Source organism: Limtongia smithiae, assembly GCF_038497785.1.
Source record: "Limtongia smithiae strain NRRL Y-17922 unplaced genomic scaffold V1518scaffold_3, whole genome shotgun sequence".
NCBI lineage: Eukaryota > Fungi > Ascomycota > Lipomycetes > Lipomycetales > Lipomycetaceae > Limtongia > Limtongia smithiae.
In genome coordinates, this window is record NW_027117624.1 from 106,967 (window position 1) to 124,691 (window position 17,725).

Sequence of the window (17,725 nt, forward strand, 5' to 3'; positions counted from 1 at the left end):
GGAGTGGTAGATTGGTTGCTCGTGTAGGGCGGCGGTCGAGGCTTTGATGCGTCGAGACGCCGCAGCCAACACAAACCCCAACGCGCCGTTGTCGTGGCACTCGTTCGCGAGGCAAACTCCTGACGGGAAGACGCGTTCTAGAGATCGATCGTTCGTGATTCTCACGCATCGTCAGCATCCTTCTGTTTTCTTCTAGAAAGGTGCAATGTGTAAGCACAATGCATACAATGCCATACTTTTGATTGACGTGCGCGGGAGTGAGCATGCTAACCACCTCTGATTTAGCTGGATTTTCCTTCAACAGCAACAGCACCCAAGGCAAGGATGGAGGAAGTACGTATCACCGCCATATAGGGAGATGAAACTGGTTCTAGCATATTAATCCTTTGTGATTTAGGTTCGTTTTCGTTGACTGGCTTTGGCCAGACTATGCCTGCCGCCGACAAGAAAGATGGAGCTGGTAAGATCTCGAATTTGTTGTCCTCACTGGATCCGTTCCTCTCAACTAACCTAGTACATTTCCTTCAACAGCTTCTGGTTCGGGTTCTGCGAGTGCATTTAGTGCTACTGCTGCGCCTACTGGTTCCTTATTTGGTAACTTCGGTTCTACTTTTGGAAACACCACGGCCGCCACAGCGTCATCCACTCCCTCATCGACAAGCTTTAGTTTTGGCTCTGCAGCGTCTTCTGCAGCGCCGTCAGTATTCGGCACGACGGCCGCATCTACAGCTCCTGTGTCTTTTGGAAAGCCTGCCGCTACATCTGGCGGGTTTGGATCAAGCAGTGTTAGCACATTCGGCGGCTTTGGGGCTGCGACAACTACTAGCTCTTCCGCGTCGCCGTTTGGCTCAATGACCGCCACGACTACGAGTTCGAATGGGCCTTTTGGTTCCAGTAGCTCTCCCTTTGGCTCCACTTCTATTGCGTCTTCTGCACCAGCTTTTGGCTCCAATTTGACTACCTCGTCTGCAGGTTCGACTCCAGCGTTTGGAGCTGCTAAGACGAGTGCCGCTCCGAGTGGTGGGCTGTTCGGGTCAACGAGCACCGCATCGCTATCGGGTGGTCTCTTCGGTTCTAGTTCTTCTTCCTCAGCACCAACGAACAACTTGTTCTCTACATCATCGGCTGCAGTGACTACTGCCCCGACAACAGGTTCGTTTGGCGCTACAACTTCGACTGCTTCGTCAACAGGGCTCTTTGGAGCTACAACTTCGACTGCTTCGTCAACCGGGCTCTTTGGAGCTACATCCACTGCTCCTTCGGGTGGTTTGTTTGGCGGGACCAAGCCGACAACTTCCTCGACTGGTATGTTTGGAGCCACTTCGTCGGCTGCTCCTTCGTCGGCATTATTCTCATCGGCCGCGCCTTCCACATTCGGCTCCCCTGCACCTGCCTTTGGATCCTCGAGTGGAGCTGTTTCAGCGACACCAACACTATTTGGTGCGCCAAAGACTTCGGCTTCCGTGACCGCATCAACAACCGCGACATCGACAGCTGCATCATCGGCAGCACCGTTTTCTTTTGGTGCGGCCGCAACTAGTGCAGGTCCTACTACAGCAATTATAACTTCTGCTGCACCGCCGATGTTTGGAGCGAGCAGCGGAACTGTGGCGAAGTCGACGTTCTCTTTTGGTGGCGCTAGTGCAACCTCTGCGGTCGCAACGCCGACGACCACAGTTACAGCTTCGCCGGCTCCCACTCCGTCCTTTGGTGCTACCCCAAGTTTTGGTTCAGCTGGCTTCGGATTTGGCGCCAAGACGACGACGACGACGACGACGGCTGCAAGCTCCGCTGTCGCCACATCGGCGGTCTCCGCTCCTGCAACCACTGGTGGTCTGTTTGGGGCTCCGGCCGTTACGTCAGCACCCATTTTCGGCACCTCAAACATCACTTCCGCGCCCGTAACTTCAGGATCATCGTCGTTCAGCTTTTCTGCGCCTGGTCTCGGCGGCTCTTCGTTGACTTCAAAGACTCTACCTACGACTTCTAGTGCCGCGACCGACAAGCCTGCCACGACTACCACTGCGGCTGCTCCTACACTTACGTTTGGTGCAGCACAAGCATCATCGGCGCCTCCAGCGTTTTCTATTCCCGCAACTCCGAGCACGCCGTCATTGTTCGGAGCGAAGCCCACAACTTCTGTAGCCGACAATTCAGCATCAACGACTGCAACTTCTGCTGCGCCGTCATTATTTGGCGCAAAGCCAGCAACCAGTGCTGCTCCTACATCGATATCAATTGGCTCGCTTCTGTCTACACCGTCGTCGACGGCCGCGACAAACACTAAGACGACTAACACGACTACTCCTAGCGTTGCTGCAACTTCCGCTGCGCCAAGCGTGACTATTCCTGCAGTGCCTGCTCCAGGTTCGCTGAAGAACAAATCTATGGAAGACATTATTTCGAAGTGGACGACATCTTTGACTAAGAGTTCACAAGAATTTTTGCTTCAAGCAGAAGAGATTTCAAAATGGGATCGTATTCTTGTTGAAAACGGAGAAAATATTGCGAAGCTATATGCAGAGACCGTGCAAGCTGAGCAAACACAAGGCAAGGTTGATCAACTACTCCTATACACGAACAAGCAGCAAGACGACCTGGAAATGATGCTGGATGTATTTGAAAAGCAGGTCGACGATTTGCTTGCAAGCATTGGTAACGAAGGCTTGCAGCCCCCGGATGTGGAGCGAGAGCGTGCTTATCAGCTTGCCGAGCGACTGAATGAGGAATTGGACCGTGTCGGAAGCAACTTGTCAAGTATGATTGAAGAAGTTAACAAATCGTCGGCGACACTAAATCGGACGAAGGACGATGATCCGGTATGTGTTCATGTTGCTCTCACAAGGTTGCGATATACTGACCTTTTGTTAAGCTCTCGCACATCGTGCGAATCCTCAACGCGCATTTATCAAGTCTACAATGGATTGACACAAACACAGCGCAATTGCAGGATAAAATTCAGGATGTCAAGAATATCGAGACGCAGCTACAGACTAGATTTTAGGTGTTTCGAGTCAAAAAATGGCTACAGAATCTGGTATGACCGCAGATGTTGAACGAACTTTTAAGTCTATTATGCAAGATATGCTAATCCAAAATAACATCAAGAGTAAAATATATACACATGCATTTATGCCAGAGCATTGTTGAAAGGCTTGAACCGCCGCTTGGACTTGAGCTCACGAATCTTGTCCTGGTCCATTCTAAACTTTTTGAGAAGATCGTTCATCTTGTTCTTCTTCTGTTCGCGAATTTGGAAGCGGTAAAAGTCTGGGAGCTGTGCCTTTTCTCGTCGTTTCTTAGCCTCCTCTTTCAGTACGTCAGCCGAAAGCGTGACAGCTGAAGTCGCGTTAGAGCGGCTGCCTGCGAAGCGTGACACTGTAACGAAGCCGTCTTCGTCCGGCTCGTTCCGCATGCGCTTGGCAGCGCGCTCCTTCTCGCGCTCTGCCTTGCCGTATGCCGCGATGTAATTGTCAACAGTGGCTTGTAATGTGGCGGCGGATATGTAGCGGCGATTGTGTATGGTACGGTAGCGGGAGGTGCCCGTTGCACCCCGGGTGGGCGGGATTTGCCACGACGGAGGACTAGACGTGTGAGAGACGGCGAGTGCTGCGAAAACGGTCTCAAGGACGCCAGCGTCCCGGAAGACAACATGTGCAGCGCTGCATGTAGGGAGAATGCGAAGAATAGGTGCGGATTCGGTTACAGTGGGCGCCTTCAGCGACGATAGAGCGGGGATGAGGTCGAAAGTCGTGCCGGTGGGCGACGGCAAGAACGTAACGGTTTCAATAGTAATTTCTGCACGCGTACCAGTTGCCTTCACAAGTGATGAAAATAAGAGTGATATATGCAGTGTTGTTGCATCGATTGGCAAATTCGCAAGGAAGAGTGTGCGTGATGGTTCTGTTTGGCCGGGAGTCTCGTGCTTACGTGCATATAGGTAGTGCACGACGCCGTCAGTGTTGGGTAGAACAACGGGAACGACCACGTATCCACCAATAACACTTGCTGGCTTTGCTGACTTTTTCTTATCTTGCTTAGCCATTTTGTTGAGGAAGTAAGAGCCTCTGAACTGGTTGGACAGGATTTTTTTTGCAGTGCGGCTCAGGTGGTGAAGCCCTAACGACAGCGGCACTCCAGATTCTCCTTGACCGCTGTGCCTATACGCGTTCGCAAGTGCAATGCAGCTTGGAATGCCGTCAAAATTCTTGTGAAACTAATGCTCCTGTAAGTGTAAAGCGTATTTCCTGTTGTTTGATCAAGAATCGATCCGCTATGCGTGTCAATGATTCATCCGTACCTAACCGTTGGCTCAGATTTGTTACGCCCCAAGGAATGCGGCTGGAGTGCCTTTAAATCTCCCAGCAAAAAATTTGTCTGCGCTGCTCTTCCAAGCGCTCTGGCTGTAGCAAGCATGTCGCGGATCATCGTGAAAAATCTTCCACCGACGCTAACCGACGACAAGCTCAGGCAACACTTTTCAGAACATGGCGGCGCTATTACAGACTGTAAGCTTATGCGCTTGCGCAGTGGCCAGTCCCGTGGCTTTGGGTTCATCGGCTTTCGGCGCAAGGAGGACGCCGTTGAGGCGGTGAAGTACTTCGACCGTACCTACATTGGCATGGCGAAAATTGAGGTCGGCTTGGCTCGTAGTGTGAGTTAGGTCTTATTCGTTTGGTTTAGGCGTGCGAACAGTATGCTCACATTTGCCCAGGTGAACGATGATGCTGTTGCTCGCGCGGAGGCCAAGAGAGCTGCTGCTGCTGTTGCCGCGGCTGCTCAAGCTGCAGAGGTAGCAAAGACTGCTGCTACAAACAAGCGGCGGAAAATTGCACAGGAAGAAACCTCAGCGAATCAAGATCCGAAACTGCGAGAGTATTTGGAGGCTATGAAGCCGCGCACAAACGAGCGGACATGGGCTAACGACGACGATTTCTCTGTGGAGCCTGTATCTACGAATACCACCGAAGTTGACGAAACAGAAGATGCGGATACATCAAAGACAATGTCTTCAAGTCAAGAATCAAAAAAGTTCGCGCCAAAATCAAAGACTGCGCATCAGGAACGGAATGCTTCACCAGTGGGAGAGCCTGATGAAGATCGACCAAACCTTGCGACGACCGATATCACTGACGATGACTGGCTTCTTGCACGACGGAAGAGAATTACTGACAAAGAGAGTCCTGCGGAGCAAGAGACTGAAGTCATTGTCGCCACTGACGAACAAGATGTTGTTGAGTTGCCATCTGAAGAATCGCCTGAATCAGATGTCGCTGATAAGAAGGAAAAAACGGACGTTGAGATTAACTCGGAAAGCATTCGTTTGACGAGGCGATTGTTTGTTCGAAATCTCTCCTATATCTGTTCCGAGGAGGATCTGACAGAACTGTTCAGCGCCTTTGGACCTTTGGAAGAGGTATGTTCAAAACTTTTCGTTTGACATGACTGTACTCAGGCACAGAGATATTGGAGTATTCCAAATGATGATTTCTCAATTAGATAGGGACAACAGAATGCTTTATTGCAGGTGTTGACTATTTTCCAAGATAGTAGAAAATGCTGATTACTTTCTCTGTTGCTCTGGACCGCAGGCGGTGCTTGTGACTCCGATTTTTTTACTAATTTAATTAACTAGGTGCATATTCCGGTTGATAATATGTCTCACAATTCGAAGGGATTTGCTTATATCATGTTTAAGAATGCCGACGAAGCCTGCAATGCTTATGAGGAGCTCGACAAGCAAGAATTTCAAGGCCGATTGTTACACATCCTGCCTGGCAAGCCAAAGCGAGAAAACAAGCTGGATGAGTTCGAGCTGGCGAAGCTGCCACTAAAAAAGCAGCAGGCGCTGAAGCGAAAGGCTTTGGCAGCAAAGAATCAGTTTTCATGGAGCAGTCTGTACATGAACGTAAGTTCTTCGTGGATATAGTCTTACCAAGTTGAGATGCTAACATGATGACAGGCCGATGCAGTCGTTCAATCACTGGCACAACAGATGGGCGTCTCCAAGTCCGACCTACTAAACCCAGAGTCGTCCGACGCAGGTGTGCGCCAAGCTCTCGCTGAGGCACATGCAATTGAGGATGCCAAGAAATATTTCACATCCGTCGGTATGGACCTAGCATCATTCCAAGACCCAAAGGCTGGTGTCAGCGACACTGTTATTCTCGTTAAGAATTTTCCGTTTGACACCAGTGCAGACGAACTGCGAGCAATGTTTGCAGAGTATGGTGATGTTAGAAGAGTGCTGGTTCCGCCGAGTAACACCATTGCAGTGGTTGAGATGGTAACGGCTCCGCAGGCTCGTGCTGCATTCGCCAAGCTAGCCTATCGTCGTCTGAAGAGTGCAGTTCTGTACTTAGAGAAGGCACCAAAGAACTTGCTAGTACCTGCTGGTATTCCGGTCGCGCCTTCTGCAGCTGCGGCTGCAGTTGCAAAGGAAGCTAAAGCTACAGGCGCGCAACTTGTTGGACTGGAAGAGGAGGCCGTGGAAGACGATTTGGGAGCAAGCACAAGTCTTTTTATCAAGAACTTGAACTTCAAGACGCACACACCGGAGCTTACGGCGGTGTTTCAGCCTTTGAAGGGATTCATCCGTGCCGAAGTCAAGATGAAAAAGGACCTGAAGCACGAAGGCCAATATTTAAGCATGGGATTCGGATTTGCGGAATTCAGATCACGTGCAGCGGCCGATCTAGCGATGCGCACGATGTCAGATTTCGTGCTTGATGGGCACAAGCTGGAGTTAAAAATATCCACGCGAGGATCTACGGACGCGCAGGGCACACAAGACGGCAAGCGGTCTACTGGCCCAGCACGAACAAAGATAATCATCAAGAACTTACCGTTCGAGGCCTCAGCGAAAGACATTCGACAGTTATTCGGTACGTTTGGCCAACTACGTACGGTCCGTGTGCCGAAGAAGTTTGACAAAAGTGCACGTGGTTTCGCCTTTGCGGAGTTTGTGTCTGCGAAGGAGGCCGAGAGCGCAATGTCGTCTCTTGCTGGTGTGCATTTGCTCGGACGGCGGCTTGTACTGCAGTACGCCACACAAGACGCAAGCAGCGCAGAGGAGGAGATCGAGCGTATGCAGAAGAAAGTGGCGCGGCAAGTCGCGGGCGAGAAGGCCGCGTCGTACAGGATTGGTGGCAAGCGCAAGTTCAATATCGAGGGCGACGAGGAGGGCGACGAGGAGTAGACTGCTTGGAAGTGCATTTTCGGAGTTTATAATTCTTGTGAAATCAATTTATCCGGCATATAATTCATTATTAAGATATGAAGTGGTCAGACTTCTGATTCATGAATCATTTTTGGCGTAATGGTTTACAATACAAGTACGTGCAAGACAGATGCGCAGTAGAGTAGCTTTGAGATTGTTAAATTACTTCACAAATATTGTACAAAGAGCCATCTGACTATCGCCGGCGGTTGCGGTCGGGCCGTCGAGAGGAAGACCAACGATCTGATGAGTCATAGCGGTCACTGTCACGTCGGTCATAATCGCGACGGTCGTTGTCTCGCCGATCCTGATCACGGCGGTCATAGTCGCGACGGTCGCGTGGCCGGTCAGAACGGTCAGATCTGGAGTTGTTAGCACCGCTGCTATAGGAATCCAGCGCGCCGGAGGTACTGCGTCTAGCTTGAATTTGCTGTTGGAGTTCCTTGTAGGCCGCACGCATTTGCGCATAGCCAAGGTGCATTTTGCCGGCAAAGTGATCAGCGAGCCGGCGATCGTTATCGAGGCGGGAGAGGTACGCGCCACAAACGTCACAGACTTGAAGCTTTTGGTGACCAGATGGACCCATGTTGTCGTTTAGATTGCGAAGATCGCGTTCCTTTGCCTCGCGCTCATGACGCAAAACCTTGATCGCATGAAGCTCTGTGAGAGCTCGTTGGAGCAGTGAGAGCGGCCCAAGAATGGATATCTCCATAACAGAAGCGTCAATCCCTTCGTTGATCTCATCAATTGCTTTTAACTGCATAATATTAGTATTGTGGCGCGACATTTAAGTGCTATAGCAGTAACATACCAGAGCAGTAGTTTGAGCAATCTCGTCTGGCGTGCGCTCTAATCTTCGCTGTGCTGCATCAATCCTTCGGTTGCAGTCAAAAATGTATTTTTCCAGATCCTTTGTATACTCGTACTCAAATTGAGGAAATTCACGGCCGCGCTCGCGCTCGCGCTGGTACTCAGCCTTGTGCGCCTCCGAATGGATCTTAGGACATGGGCCAAAGTCCTGCTTTGTGTTTGTGAATAGATCGTGTGGGCATGTGCCGACGAGATATGACTTGCACACGCGCGTGTCGGTGAATAGGATTTCTTGTCGTTTGGAAGAGCGCCCGACTAGAGCATCTGCGCCCATGAGTTGCTGTGCTGAGTGTCAGTCGTGGAGAAGAGACAAGTGAAGAGACGAGAAACAAGGACGTATCACATAGTTTCGAGCATACCTCAAGCAACTTTCGCTGTTCTGCGGCCATGATATGCTATTGTGTGGGGATGCGAGTAGGCCGCGGTGTGGCGGCTGGAACAGATGTTTTCGTGAAGCGCGGCGTAGGTTTGGACGAGTGAACTGCCAGGAACCGCAGCTGGCCAAATCGCATCCGCATCAACTTTCGCCCCACGCTCTCACGCTCCTACTCGATACCAGTCGGCGTCGCTGCAATGGCCGACCGTAAGCCTACGCTTGCTGGTTCTGAGTCAGCGGACCCACTGCTGCAGCGCTTCAACAGGCTGCGCGAACATGGCTCAACTACGACAGTACGCACACTGAAGACCGACAGCGCACCCGCAGCGCCAGCACCTGCCCCGCTACGGCAGCAGCCGCTGCCACCTCCGCCGCCACCTCCTCTGGCGTCGTCAGTGCGAGTGTCATCAGCATCTACACTGCCGTATGAATACGAGTATCAGTACGACAAGCCGTCGCAACATCTTACTGATGTACGGACACCGACGACGGAGCCTGTCACGGCCCCTGTCTATAACAGTGGCATCAACACACAGAGACTCGCTACAACTAAGTCTGCAAGCATGGGTGACTACAGGTACTCCTTGCCTGTACGTGCACGGTCAGAACATGTACCGCTACCGGAAGCACCACCGGCGCCCGCTGGGATCAATCCCGAAGTCGCACACCGCTTCGCGATGCTACCAGCGACTCCTCAGGCGTTGCCGTCTCTACCGTCGCTGCCTCCTAGCAATTCCTTGAGCAGCCAACAGTCGAAGTCGCAGTTTTCCGATCCGCGGCAGTATAATACACGCAGCTCACTGTCTGTGCCGCCACCAGCACCGCAAGACGTTTCGCGGCTATCGCCACCACCGCCGCCACCATCGTTGCCAAAGCAGAAGACTGTGAAGTTTCCACATGCGACTACGGTGTCGCCGCGCCAGCTTGCGGATTACTTGGAGAGTGTACCGCAGGAAATCTTGCTTCTCGATCTCCGCACCCGTGACGAATTTAACGCGGGACACATTCGAGCACCGTTCATCGTCAACGTCGACCCTATTGTTCTTCGAGGTGGGAATCAAAGTGGTACAGATCTTGAAGATGCACTTGTTTTGTCACCTAGGGCGGAGCAGGACGCGTTTGAGAGGCGATATGAGTACGAGCTGGTGATATACTATGATGATGGCGGCGACGGCCAGGTTGACGACAAAGTGCGGCGAAAGCGAAACGAAGCTATTGCGAACCTCAACTATGTGATTTACGAGTACGCAGATTCCGACAAGCCATTGAAGAGGCAGCCGTGCATTCTCATCGGTGGACTTAAAGGCTGGGTTGATTACTGCGGCGCCAACAGCCTTGTCGGGTCTAACGCAAATTTGCATCCTTCGCTGGCATTGCATGATAGTAGACGCAATGGCATGATCATCAGCACGCCGGTCAGCACAGCAGCAGCGGCGCCGCAACAGCCAACGACCAATAAGGCATACAAGTCGGACTACCAGACGGACTGGATGGCACTCGGGCATAAAGCAGTAACGGGGCCCGAGCACAATGTGCAAGAGCTACCTCGTCGCCAGACACTTTCGGAGTTTGCCCCGGCAAGCTATGCTTACAATACGAGCGTGGCTCGGCATACCGCGATACCAGGACAGCCGCCTTATACAATGCAATCTCCGCAAGCCAGCATGCCGATCGTGTCTGCAAATTCCACGCCTGCACCCTTCATCAACCGGAGTTTGACAGATGTGATCAAAAATCCGCAGATGTCAGACATGATGCCAACGGCTCCGGTGATTGCAGCTGACCGAGAATCATACAATGGCCGTCTATCATCGCACAGCATGCCTACAGCTGCATCCAAACTACCTGAGTTGCAACAGGGAGTTGGAACCATAGCGAATGGGAGATCGACACGCAATGTGCTGAGGAGAATTCCGATCGACAGGAAAGAAACGATGGATGCAGTGACGCCGCTGCCGCAGAACGGCGTTATGTTGCGAGACGACCGGCAGCATGCGATTGGCAGCAACTTTTCTGGCCTTGGCGAGGTGAGCGCCGGCATGACAGGATTGAAGAACTTGGGCAACACCTGTTACATGAACAGTGTGATTCAGTGTCTTGCGGCGACACAGGTGCTAGCAAAGTTCTTCTTGGATGGTACATATAAAAAGAACATCAACATGAACAATAAGCTTGGCAGCCGCGGTGTTGTTGCGAAGACATTTGGTGATCTTATATATGCGCTTTACAACGATCAGTCGACGTTTCTATCACCAAAGGCGATGAAGGATCTGATCGGAAAGCTGCAGCCCAGTTTTGCGGGCAACGATCAGCACGACGCACAAGAGTTTCTTACATTCATTCTCGACAGTCTGCATGAGGATTTGAATACCAACGGCGGCAATCAGCGTGCACCGCCGCTGACGGAGAAGCAAGAACGAGAGCAGGAGAATTACACTGCGCGATACGCGAGCTTTGTCGAATGGGATCGATATCTGAAAGCCGACTTATCGTTCATGGTTAACATGTTCCAGGGCCAGTACCAGAGTCGGCTGCAATGTCAAGTGTGCAGCTTCAAGTCGACGACGTATACTCCCTTTTCATTCCTGTCGCTGCCGCTGCCTGCAGGAAAGTCAGTAACGTTGGAGCAGTGTTTTGACTTGTTTGTTGCACCGGAAGTGCTGGACAAGGATGATGCGTGGTTTTGCGCGCAATGCAAGATGCATCGGCCAGCAACGAAGAAGCTGCGCATTTCGCGGCTACCAATGGTGTTGATAGTACATTTGAAGCGATTTGAGACGCACGGCCGGTGGTCCAATAAGCTCGATACATTCGTGGACTACCCCACGGAAAATCTCGACTTGACGAAATACTGGCCGCCGTATCAACCCGAAGACGAAAATTGGACGCAGAAGTATGGAGTGGCGGACCAAATTGCGCCGTTCTCATATAATCTGAACTCGGTTGTCAACCACTACGGCTCTCTGCGCGGAGGTCACTACACTGCATACGTGCATAAGCAGAATAAGGGGTGGGTCGTGTTTGACGACAGCCGCGTGGCAATGGTTTCACGCGACCGGGTGGTATCGCGGGACGCTTACGTGCTCTTTTATGAGCGCAACATGACCAAGATGAACGTGAGAGGTGTCGCACGGTAGTCGTAGCCGTCTACTATGCTATTTTTGCTGGTCGACGGAGCATCACTTATACATGCTGATACATGATTAAACATGCGTGTCCATTTTTGTTTTTTTACTGTTACTCTCATCATGCATATGGATTTCGCACAATGGTGTTTTTGTTTTGCTGTTTTTGGGTAGCGTTTGAGCATAGGAGAGGCAGAAGTAGAAGATGACAGAAAAGAGGGAAGAGCACAATGTATAGTACGCATGAACAATTCAAGGAACGAGGAACCTAGCTAGTGTAGGGAGGCTGAGCAGCACAAAGCTGCTGAGAATCGCGCCCAGACTGAGAGGATCATGAGTTCGAGAAGCGCTGGGCGCTCAATGCCGTTGGCGATGCACCACAGCGACGAGCGTTGTTCTGGACACGGTGGCCCAGGCGCCAGCAGTATGACGTATGCGTACAATGTCGTGCTGACGCACCCAGAATAGATCGGGCGCGTCATCGTAAACGCCGGATTGCACCGCAGAAACTTCCAGCAGCAACAGCATAACGACTGGTGATCAAAAGCAAGTGCCGAGAGTTGTAGTTTATTGGCGCATGCTGCGATTTCAGCTCTGGTCTGGAAGGCGGTCGAAGGTGTGAAGCAAGTCGCAAAGCAAAGGTCACGTGCGACAGTCCATTCGGCTGGGCAAAGTGTAGACGAGCGCGGCCCCGTCACGCCCCGCAGAAGCAAGTACATCCAGCGCCCCTCATCTCCCTCCGTTTTCCCGCACTTTGCTTCTCTCCATCCCTCTTCGACTCCCATCCCTCATGGCATCCTGGTTCTCCGGCGGCGGCGCGCTCGACGAGCAGATCGAGCGCGCAACCTCCGAGGCACTGCCCAGCGGCGAGTCCGATATTGCGCTGGAACTCGACATCTGCGATGCGATCCGGTCGAAGTCGGTCCCGGCCAAGGACGCTATGCGATCGCTCAAAAAGCGGCTGAATCACAAGAACCCAAATGTCCAGCTCCATGTCCTGAAGGTATGTCCGGTATTGTTGCCGCCCGGCGTGAAGCAGATAGGCAAGCTGACATGTATCTCCACGGAGTTGACCGATGTGTGTGTCAAGAACGGCGGATACCACTTTCTCATCGAGATCGCATCGCGCGAGTTTATGGATAACCTGGCGTCGATAGCGCGGTCGAAAACCGTCAACTCTGACGTTAAAGAGTCCATCCTTGACCTTATCCAGTCGTGGGCAGCCGTATTTGAAAGCCAACTGCCACTACAATATGTGTCCGTCGTGTACAAGGATCTCAAGGCCGAGGGCTTCACTTTTCCTGCTAAGTCCTCAGTCGTCAACTCTTCCTTTATCGATTCATCTGCGGTATGTTTCAACTTAATTCATTTTTGTGTGCTTTACTGACGACGCGGTACGCAGCCACCGGACTGGACTGATTCGGAAGTATGCATGCGCTGTCGCACGCCATTCTCATTCACAAACCGCAAGCACCACTGTCGTAACTGTGGCAATGTTGTCGACCAACAGTGCTCGTCGAAGAGCATCCCTCTCCCTCAACTCGGCATCATGCAGCCCGTTCGCGTGTGCGACACCTGCTACGCGCTCAAGGCGCCAAAGCCAACCACCCACCGACATCACCGCAAGGGCCAGCGGTCGGCGACTGGCACGATGGGTGTTGGCGAAGATGAGGACGATTTTCAGAAGGCGCTGAAGTTGAGTATGCAGGACGGCACGCCCACAGGGTCGAGCGGTTACAAGGCGCCTGCGCCGGAACCGATTCCCGCTCCAGCTCGGAAGGCTGTTGCTCAAGAGGACGAAGACGATGCAGATATGCGCGCGGCGATAGAGGCGAGTCTGCGAGACCTCGAGGGCCAGCAACAGCAGAAGACCACGGCACCGGCACCAGCACCAGCAGCCGCCACGGTACCTTTACCAACATCGTCATTACCACCGTACGGTGCTCCAAGCGGAGCATATCAGACGTCGGCAACTTCGCAATCCCTACCACCACCCACACAGCAGATCACGGTTGAAGACATGGAGAACGTCAACCTATTCTCGGTAGTGGTCGACCAGATGAAGAACGAACCGAGGGCAGCGCTGCTGCGGGATCCAAAGATGCAGGAGCTGTACAACAGTGTGGTCAGTCTGCGACCACGGTTTACACGTGACGTGACGGACACATACCGCAAATACGACGCGCTGGTCGACATGTACCAGAAACTCTCAACTGCGGTAAAATACTACGACCAGATACTCGACTCGCGGCTGGGCTACGCCATGACGGCGCCAGCTCCCAGCGTGCCCTCCACCCCGTTTCAACAGCAGGCGCCGCAACATAACATGATGTACGCGCGGCCATATTAAGGAATATGGACTTGCATTCTACTGTTCTTTTTGGTGGTTCGTTGGGGGGTTGATTTACTGCTTGTATGCTCAGGATATATAGTTAATGGTATTGCGCACAATTTATAAACTCGAGTTCAAAGCAAACTATTTATGGTGTTTCGCTATTAGTCATAGTGGTGATGAATTACAACGTCTCGCATTAAGTGGAGAAAGAAGATCATGGCGCAGGGAAAACACGACAATGGAAGATTTTATACAACAAAACTACAGTATACGGACGTAACGCAAAGAGAAAATGATTATATGATCAACAGATTAGTCGGCAAACCTAACTAGATGAACAACAACAGAAGCCAGAATACAAATCATATATAAACGTGGCGTGACAGAGGGCTAAGCCAAACATACAAACAATAAACAGAATAAGAGCAAAACAAACGCCGGATCGAGTGAGTGAGTACGTGCTAAGGTGCAAAGGTGGTGGAATAGTCGAGATCGGGAGAGTGCTAATGGTTAGAAGTGCGGTGGCGGAAACAGTGGTGACAACGAGTTGAGAGGAGCGGTGGGACGCGGTGGGATGATGTGCAGGCGTGAGCGAGGGAGGGCCGATGATTCTATAAAATAGTGCAAAGGCGCTTGCTCTTCTTTGGCGTCGGCGGCTCAAGAGCGGCGACGATGGCCTCATCAAACACAGCCTTAAGACCTTTCTGCGTGAGCGCCGAGCACTCAACGTACTTCACCGCACCAAGCTCCTTGGCCAAGCGCTCACCCATTTCAGGGGAGATAGGCTGTGCCTTCTGGCGCGCAAGACGCTCGATAATGGTTGAGTCGTCCCGCAAATCGGTCTGCGTGCCCACGATCAGGCATGGCACTCCCGGACAATGGTGGTGCACTTCGGGGAACCACTTCTCCTTAACGTTTTCGAACGACGCGGGTGAGGTCACCGAGAAACACACGAGGAACACGTCCGTCTGCGGATACGACAGCGGACGCAGTCTGTCATAATCTTCTTGGCCTGCTGTGTCGAACAAGCCGAGGGTGTAAGGTTCATCGCCGATCCTGGCAACTGTTAGTGCACTGAGCGGCGGGTAGGGAGATCAAAATCAGGCGAGGTAGCTAACGAGTGCAAGACTTACATGACAGTGACAGCATAGTTGTCGAAAACCTATAGCAAAAAAGTACAAGTTAGCGTCGCTCTCTTGACGCCACGCAGCAAATCAAGGAGCAGCACTCCGATTTTTGCTTGAAGGCAACGGTAAACAGTAATCAAGCCAGGGGTCACGCACGGTAGGTACGTAGTCCGCAGGGAACTTGTTGGTTGTGTAGGATATCAAAAGACAAGTCTTGCCGACGGCACCATCGCCGACGACAACGCACTTGATAGTCTGCATGCTGAGCGGAGTGTACGCCGATTGTAGCCTGTAGAAATCGGACCGCCTCTGTCGAAGGGGCTCGATGAACACGAGCGACGCGTGAGTCGCAAGGGCAGGAGCAAGAAGCTGCTAGGGCTCAGAGGCGCGGTAATTATACGTGGTCGTGTCGCGGGTCTGAAACGCTTTCTCCTCACTTCACAGCACGCGCGATGAGCGATGGCAAGCGGCAGGACAGTGTGGAGATTGACAGTTGGCGGCTAGCGAAAGGTAGGGAGTGGAACACGGTAGCAAAAGAGCACACGACGAGAGGACCAGGACGGCAGTGCAGAATAGTCGGCGCAGAAAAATGGCGGGACGCAGGCAAAAGCGAGGAGGACTGGGGCCAGCCGATAGCAGGGCGCGAGGGCGTGAGATCTTTCTCTGGATAGCGGGCGGCGAGTGCACGCGGCCACGTCCGGGCCCTGCCCTGACCCACACAGGCGCACGCATCACGGTTACAGCATAAGTCGCACAAACTTCAGGGCATTGGCGCCTTGTCTGCACCATCCGCGTCGGCACAGCAGTTTAATGAGAAAATTTGAAATTAAATAACGCCTCATCAAACGCACTACCCACGCCCTATATACTAAAACGCTGTCTACACTGGTCTACTCTTCATGTTCAGTTGTCGTCGTTGTCGTGGCTGAAGAAGCCATGCTCATCGTCTGATCACAGAACGGCACCAAACCTGTCATAAAGACATGTGCGTTAGAAGAACCCCGACCATGGCACACAACACCCCTGCTGCTGCGAAATATGCAATCGGCCTGTAGCCCACTGACAACCGTTTCAGCGGTGCGAGATGCCTAGACATGCGTGTGGGAATAGGACAGAGAAAGGGCTGACTAAACGCAGCAGCCAGGCGGTAACAACAATAGGGGGGAGATCAACTTACCCAAAAGTCAGCTTGATGCTCTTCACGTAGTACTCCTCGAAGTTCTGGCGCGTGATATCTTCCTGGCCAATAGGCACGCCTGACCAAGTCACAATCGCGCGAGTTTCGCCTTGGCCTTGGTCAAACACGATCTCAAGGTCTGCGAAGTGTTCTGGCTTCCAGTCCTTCAGCCGCCACGTCATTTCGATCTTCTTGTCCTTCACGAGCTTCACAAACTTGCCCGAAACATTACCGCCAAACATCGCATACTCCCCGCCCTCAGAAGCCGTAAACTTGACCGGCTGTGACCGAGTCCATGCCGCCACGCGACCTGGGTCAACGAATGTTGTGTATAGCTCAGCAGCAGTCGTGTTGAAAACGGGATCAAGCCGTAGCGTCGTGGTATTGTACGCTGGAGAATTGCTTGCAGCTTTGGCAGTCGCACTCAGCGATGATGACGACACCACGGTCCCGCCAGCAGCAGTGCCCGCTCGCTGATTCGACGACGTGAACCGCGATTCATTCTCCGTGACCGGGTGCTGGATATCCTTGCCATGCGTCTCAATCAAATCCGGACCGAATTTTGACAGCAGAGTCCTTAGCTTCGGTACCAAAAGGGAGCGAATCAGCTCCCGCATCGGCTGCATTTCCCGTGTCTCCGCAGTTATGGCAACCTCGAAGACATACTCATCTGGCTCGGTGTCGTATGCGACCTCCGGCACTGTGATGGTGCCCGCGACATTCTCGCTGCCGACCGTACCACTGTAATTCAACACTAGCTTTACATCAAACAACGAGATAACCTTGCCTTTGCGCTGGTTCACATCAACATCACCAGTTAGGCTTGCCACCTGCGTGATCTCCGCAGTGCTACCGCCCGACGAAGCACTAACACCAACGAGATGCTCATCGAAGTACGTCTTCGCCCAATCCAAGCAATTCTTATCAACCCAGTGCCTTTGCGCAATGTCAGCAGACGGGCTATGCACGAATGCCAACACAATGCTTACCAGTTGTTAGGATTGTGCAAAACCATGGCGCCTATTGTCGACCAGTTAGTATTGTAGGAGTAAAGGACTTCATATAACAAAGTGACAAGAAAACTCAAGGACGGGACGATGATCAGAAATTTGGGTATAGATAATTGGTCCACACAATGAAAGAGTACAAATCTCTTCGGACTGGTGCACAGCAAAACTGTTCATCACCACAACTCCGTCCTCGAACAGCAAGCACTGTAATGAGTCAATGAAATAAAAAAGAATTTGCATACCTCTCAACTAGCCACTGAAAATAAAAGCAATGATTGTACGACACCTCAAAAGAAAGCGGGGAACCAGGGATCAGGAGGAAGGTGTGGTGGGCTCGAGAAAAAAAATGGAATACAACGACAAGCGTTCTCTTAAAGCCCTGCACAAGCCCCACAGCTCCTTGTTCTCGAAACTTCTCCTAACCACCTCGAGGCTCATGGGCCCAGCTGTCCAAGAGCTCGAAAGAATTTTGCTGAAAGATGTTGG

General features: G+C 52.1%; 8 protein-coding genes across 8 annotated transcripts; 4 read left to right on the plus strand and 4 right to left on the minus strand.

Annotated features, from left to right (window-relative positions):
* The first annotated feature begins 33 nt into the window (after nt 1-33).
* On the plus strand, nt 34-3,125 carry V1518DRAFT_413029 (Nsp1-like C-terminal region-domain-containing protein). Its single transcript, XM_066903218.1, has 5 exons — nt 34-209; nt 286-333; nt 398-460; nt 532-2,819; nt 2,873-3,125. Exons 1-5 carry the CDS (start codon nt 206-208, stop codon nt 3,002-3,004), a joined length of 2,535 nt encoding a protein of 844 aa, XP_066760510.1. The 5' UTR covers nt 34-205; the 3' UTR covers nt 3,005-3,125.
* V1518DRAFT_413031 (ribosomal RNA-processing protein 7-domain-containing protein) lies at nt 3,052-4,078 on the minus strand. The gene has a single exon (XM_066903219.1). The coding sequence runs from the start codon at nt 4,043-4,045 to the stop codon at nt 3,131-3,133; it is 915 nt and encodes a 304-aa protein (XP_066760511.1). The 5' UTR covers nt 4,046-4,078; the 3' UTR covers nt 3,052-3,130.
* V1518DRAFT_413033 (uncharacterized protein) lies at nt 3,962-7,390 on the plus strand. The gene is made up of 5 exons (XM_066903220.1): nt 3,962-4,227; nt 4,317-4,654; nt 4,715-5,416; nt 5,636-5,908; nt 5,963-7,390. The coding sequence occupies exons 2-5, from the start codon at nt 4,415-4,417 to the stop codon at nt 7,196-7,198; spliced, it is 2,451 nt and encodes an 816-aa protein (XP_066760512.1). The 5' UTR covers nt 3,962-4,227; nt 4,317-4,414; the 3' UTR covers nt 7,199-7,390.
* On the minus strand, nt 7,249-8,611 carry V1518DRAFT_413036 (uncharacterized protein). The gene is made up of 3 exons (XM_066903221.1): nt 8,449-8,611; nt 8,031-8,369; nt 7,249-7,976 (listed from the first exon to the last, which is right to left on the minus strand). Exons 1-3 carry the CDS (start codon nt 8,476-8,478, stop codon nt 7,416-7,418), a joined length of 930 nt encoding a protein of 309 aa, XP_066760513.1. The 5' UTR covers nt 8,479-8,611; the 3' UTR covers nt 7,249-7,415.
* On the plus strand, nt 8,521-11,861 carry V1518DRAFT_413038 (uncharacterized protein). The gene has a single exon (XM_066903222.1). It carries the CDS (start codon nt 8,663-8,665, stop codon nt 11,600-11,602), a length of 2,940 nt encoding a protein of 979 aa, XP_066760514.1. The 5' UTR covers nt 8,521-8,662; the 3' UTR covers nt 11,603-11,861.
* Nucleotides 11,862-12,283: 422 nt separating this feature from the next.
* V1518DRAFT_413040 (uncharacterized protein) lies at nt 12,284-14,246 on the plus strand. The gene is made up of 3 exons (XM_066903223.1): nt 12,284-12,593; nt 12,660-12,938; nt 12,993-14,246. Exons 1-3 carry the CDS (start codon nt 12,381-12,383, stop codon nt 13,938-13,940), a joined length of 1,440 nt encoding a protein of 479 aa, XP_066760515.1. The 5' UTR covers nt 12,284-12,380; the 3' UTR covers nt 13,941-14,246.
* A 290-nt stretch (nt 14,247-14,536) lies between these two features.
* On the minus strand, nt 14,537-15,313 carry V1518DRAFT_426026 (P-loop containing nucleoside triphosphate hydrolase protein; the record flags this gene model as incomplete). The annotated part of the gene is made up of 3 exons (XM_066905961.1): nt 14,537-14,981; nt 15,059-15,087; nt 15,209-15,313. The coding sequence occupies 3 exons, from the start codon at nt 15,311-15,313 to the stop codon at nt 14,537-14,539; spliced, it is 579 nt and encodes a 192-aa protein (XP_066760516.1).
* Nucleotides 15,314-15,858: 545 nt separating this feature from the next.
* Nucleotides 15,859-17,576, minus strand: V1518DRAFT_413046 (activator of Hsp90 ATPase). The gene is made up of 4 exons (XM_066903224.1): nt 17,482-17,576; nt 17,219-17,249; nt 16,230-17,165; nt 15,859-16,022 (listed from the first exon to the last, which is right to left on the minus strand). Exons 2-4 carry the CDS (start codon nt 17,242-17,244, stop codon nt 16,004-16,006), a joined length of 981 nt encoding a protein of 326 aa, XP_066760517.1. The 5' UTR covers nt 17,245-17,249; nt 17,482-17,576; the 3' UTR covers nt 15,859-16,003.
* Nucleotides 17,577-17,725: the final 149 nt, after the last annotated feature.

Bases quoted from the DNA above. Each gene is read 5' to 3' on its own strand.
- V1518DRAFT_413046 (XM_066903224.1), bottom strand. From the start codon at position 17,244: ATGGTTTTGCACAATCCTAACAACTG. The intron at 17,166-17,218 runs GTAAGCATTGTG...CATTGCGCAAAG, and splicing joins TTGCACAATCCTAACAACTG to GCACTGGGTTGATAAGAATT.
- V1518DRAFT_413031 (XM_066903219.1), bottom strand. From the start codon at position 4,045: ATGGCTAAGCAAGATAAGAAAAAGTCAGCAAAGCCAGCAAGTGTTATT.
- V1518DRAFT_413033 (XM_066903220.1), top strand. From the start codon at position 4,415: ATGTCGCGGATCATCGTGAAAAATCTTCCACCGACGCTAACCGACGAC. The intron at 4,655-4,714 runs GTGAGTTAGGTC...ACATTTGCCCAG, and splicing joins AGGTCGGCTTGGCTCGTAGT to GTGAACGATGATGCTGTTGC. The intron at 5,417-5,635 runs GTATGTTCAAAA...TTAATTAACTAG, and splicing joins CCTTTGGACCTTTGGAAGAG to GTGCATATTCCGGTTGATAA.
- V1518DRAFT_413036 (XM_066903221.1), bottom strand. From the start codon at position 8,478: ATGGCCGCAGAACAGCGAAAGTTGCTTGAG. The intron at 8,370-8,448 runs GTATGCTCGAAA...CACTCAGCACAG, and splicing joins AACAGCGAAAGTTGCTTGAG to CAACTCATGGGCGCAGATGC. The intron at 7,977-8,030 runs GTATGTTACTGC...AATATTATGCAG, and splicing joins TTGCTCAAACTACTGCTCTG to TTAAAAGCAATTGATGAGAT.
- V1518DRAFT_413038 (XM_066903222.1), top strand. From the start codon at position 8,663: ATGGCCGACCGTAAGCCTACGCTTGCTGGTTCTGAGTCAGCGGACCCA.
- V1518DRAFT_413040 (XM_066903223.1), top strand. From the start codon at position 12,381: ATGGCATCCTGGTTCTCCGGCGGCGGCGCGCTCGACGAGCAGATCGAG. The intron at 12,594-12,659 runs GTATGTCCGGTA...ATCTCCACGGAG, and splicing joins TCCAGCTCCATGTCCTGAAG to TTGACCGATGTGTGTGTCAA. The intron at 12,939-12,992 runs GTATGTTTCAAC...CGCGGTACGCAG, and splicing joins CCTTTATCGATTCATCTGCG to CCACCGGACTGGACTGATTC.
- V1518DRAFT_413029 (XM_066903218.1), top strand. The intron at 461-531 runs GTAAGATCTCGA...TTCCTTCAACAG, and splicing joins CGACAAGAAAGATGGAGCTG to CTTCTGGTTCGGGTTCTGCG. The intron at 2,820-2,872 runs GTATGTGTTCAT...CCTTTTGTTAAG, and splicing joins GGACGAAGGACGATGATCCG to CTCTCGCACATCGTGCGAAT.